The sequence below is a fragment of the Atta colombica genome, unplaced genomic scaffold (assembly GCF_001594045.1).
Source record: "Atta colombica isolate Treedump-2 unplaced genomic scaffold, Acol1.0 scaffold55, whole genome shotgun sequence".
Lineage (NCBI taxonomy): Eukaryota > Metazoa > Arthropoda > Insecta > Hymenoptera > Formicidae > Atta > Atta colombica.
In genome coordinates this window covers 265,322-267,626 of record NW_017259545.1, presented here as the reverse complement: position 1 = coordinate 267,626, position 2,305 = coordinate 265,322, and the positions used below count along the sequence as shown (strand labels likewise).

Sequence of the window (2,305 nt, the reverse complement as noted above, 5' to 3'; positions counted from 1 at the left end):
ATATATATATATATATACACATACACACACATACATACATATAGATATGTAACCCATTGCACAACATATTTTACTTATTTCTTTATACGAATATTATGAATCAGAATATTTTGGTTACTATTAACAACTTGTATATCACACTCAAAGATGAAACAGAGAAAGTAATGAGCTTTCGTTAGAGGACAAAGGATTTCGATAAATCGAGAGGAATATGCTTTTAATAGATTTGGTTGACTATAAATATTTCGACATTAGTATCTTAATTTGGAATATTCTGGTATTATATTTTACTGTAAATTTTAAATAACTGTTGAATATATTAGTTATTTCTTATATGACTGTCATTTCTTTTTTTACTGTTATGAAATACTCAATTATCAAAATTTTTAAGTTGCAGGGCACCCCGTCTTTTATACATATATATTATATATAATTATCGCCATAACTATGTATAAATAGTTTATCCATTTGTTTACATACATACATAGCTATGTATACATATAATATTTATTTATTTATTTATGTTCTGTGTATATAAATACACTTTCTTAATTATTTTAATATGAACACTGTAGTTTATAGTACGAGGTACCATTCTCTCTTCAAAAAGATTTCAATATTTCATTTTTTTCAACTATCAAACTCAATTTTCAATCGAGTTTAAGCTCGAATTATCGGGCAAGCCGTACAGAAAATTTTCTTTGACTCTCTTACAAGAAAAGGTATAAAGCTTTATTGTTCCTTGCTTTATATTTATATTAACTTCATAAAATATTTAAAGACTTATCGACATTTTTTTAGCATATTTTTTAGCATATTTCAGTCTGGTTCTTTTTATGATGCATCAAAACAATGCATCCAATATATATAATATATGTATTGTAAATACCAATTTGTTTTCCTCTAAGTCTCTAAGATTACGAATTGTTTGTGTTATTTATAGACCAAGAGTGCCCTTTTATGTATGTATGAAGGACAATCCTTCATTAATTACTGCGCCGTTTGTTGCTGTATTTCTATCTTTTCCACTGTCATATCTGGATTCATAGCAGTGGCCTCCTGTATCGCTTCTGCCAAAGCTCGATCGTGATCAATCGGATCACCATCTGATTGTATCGTTATCTTTTGTTCCACTCGCGTCTCAACTACACCATCTTTCTCCGTTTTATACTGTAAGACACAATCAGTATTTACTAAAAAATTATACACATAGCAAACAATATTAAAATCTGATTAGGATATAATGATACTAACCGTGATAGTCTCAACAGTACGGGTTTTACTAGATATAGTTTGCGTACTGACTATCTCTCCTGTGGCACTATAGTTACCATCTTCACTTTCAAGAGCTACTTTTCTTGTTTCGGTTGCCACTACAGGTACTGTGGTTGTCGTTGTTACATTACTATCCGGTTCTCCAGTGTAAACGTGCTTCTCAGTTGCAATCACAGCTGGATCTCCCTGTATCCAAAATTTATTCAAAATTCTTTTATTATTAAAAATTCAATAATATATGGGACATAAAAATGATAAAGAGCAAGATATAAATTAATAGAATATAAAGTAGAACAGAATATAAAATTAATAGATATTAAAACTTAATAAAAAAAAAGAAAAATAATTTAGAAGACAAATTAATCTCATAATTGATATATATCCATATATTGAGATATATTTATTCACATTTACACGAGAGAGAAAGAAAGAAAGAGATATTACATCTGTATTTTTAATCATTATGTATTTTTAATCATTATATCCGACGAAATGCGCTAAAGTTATAGAACGTTTTCCGTATGCACTTTTACATTGTACAAAACAATGCAAAATACATTTTTAAAATATGTAATATGAGCAAAAATGCATGTCTTAAAAATGCACCGCATTGGGTTAGCTGGCAAGGCAAAATGCTAAAATTTTTCGTGTGTATGAATACCTGTTGCCCGTTGTTCTAAATATGCGTTATCTTCCGCTCCGTATTAATAAAAGAAAATTTTGTGGCTGTTATTCGATAGATTACCTGATAATATTGATTGTAGAAAGCTTGTTGGTCATCATCAAGATCAATTGGTGTACCCGAATCTCCACTGCTTGAGCTCGATGTACTTAGTCTTCGTGAGAACAGCTACGCCATGCAACGTGTTAACCAAGCCAGCAAAATTATTTACAAGAAATAAAAATAAAAAATAAAATTCAAAAAATGAATATAAATGATACTAATTATTATTGTTAAATTAATGATATTACAATTATATTTAATTGATTAATCATAAATGAACAATATTTTAATGTGAACACAATTATG

General features: G+C 28.5%; 1 protein-coding gene across 4 annotated transcripts in view; it reads right to left on the bottom strand.

Annotated features, from left to right (window-relative positions):
* Positions 1–596: 596 nt before the first annotated feature.
* Positions 597–2,305, bottom strand: part of LOC108691983 — a 24,479-nt gene continuing 22,770 nt past the window's right edge. For 2 of the 4 annotated variants that reach the window (XM_018200034.1, XM_018200035.1), the window contains exons 13-15: positions 2,021–2,125; positions 1,255–1,461; positions 598–1,170 (exon numbers count right to left, since the gene is read on the bottom strand). In XM_018200034.1, coding sequence (XP_018055523.1) covers positions 991–1,170; positions 1,255–1,461; positions 2,021–2,125 — 492 coding nt within the window. In that variant the 3' untranslated portion in view covers positions 598–990. Of the gene's footprint in view, positions 1,171–1,254; positions 1,462–2,020; positions 2,126–2,305 lie in introns of all 4 variants that reach the window. The other 2 variants (XM_018200037.1, XM_018200038.1) reach the window with 2 other exon arrangements.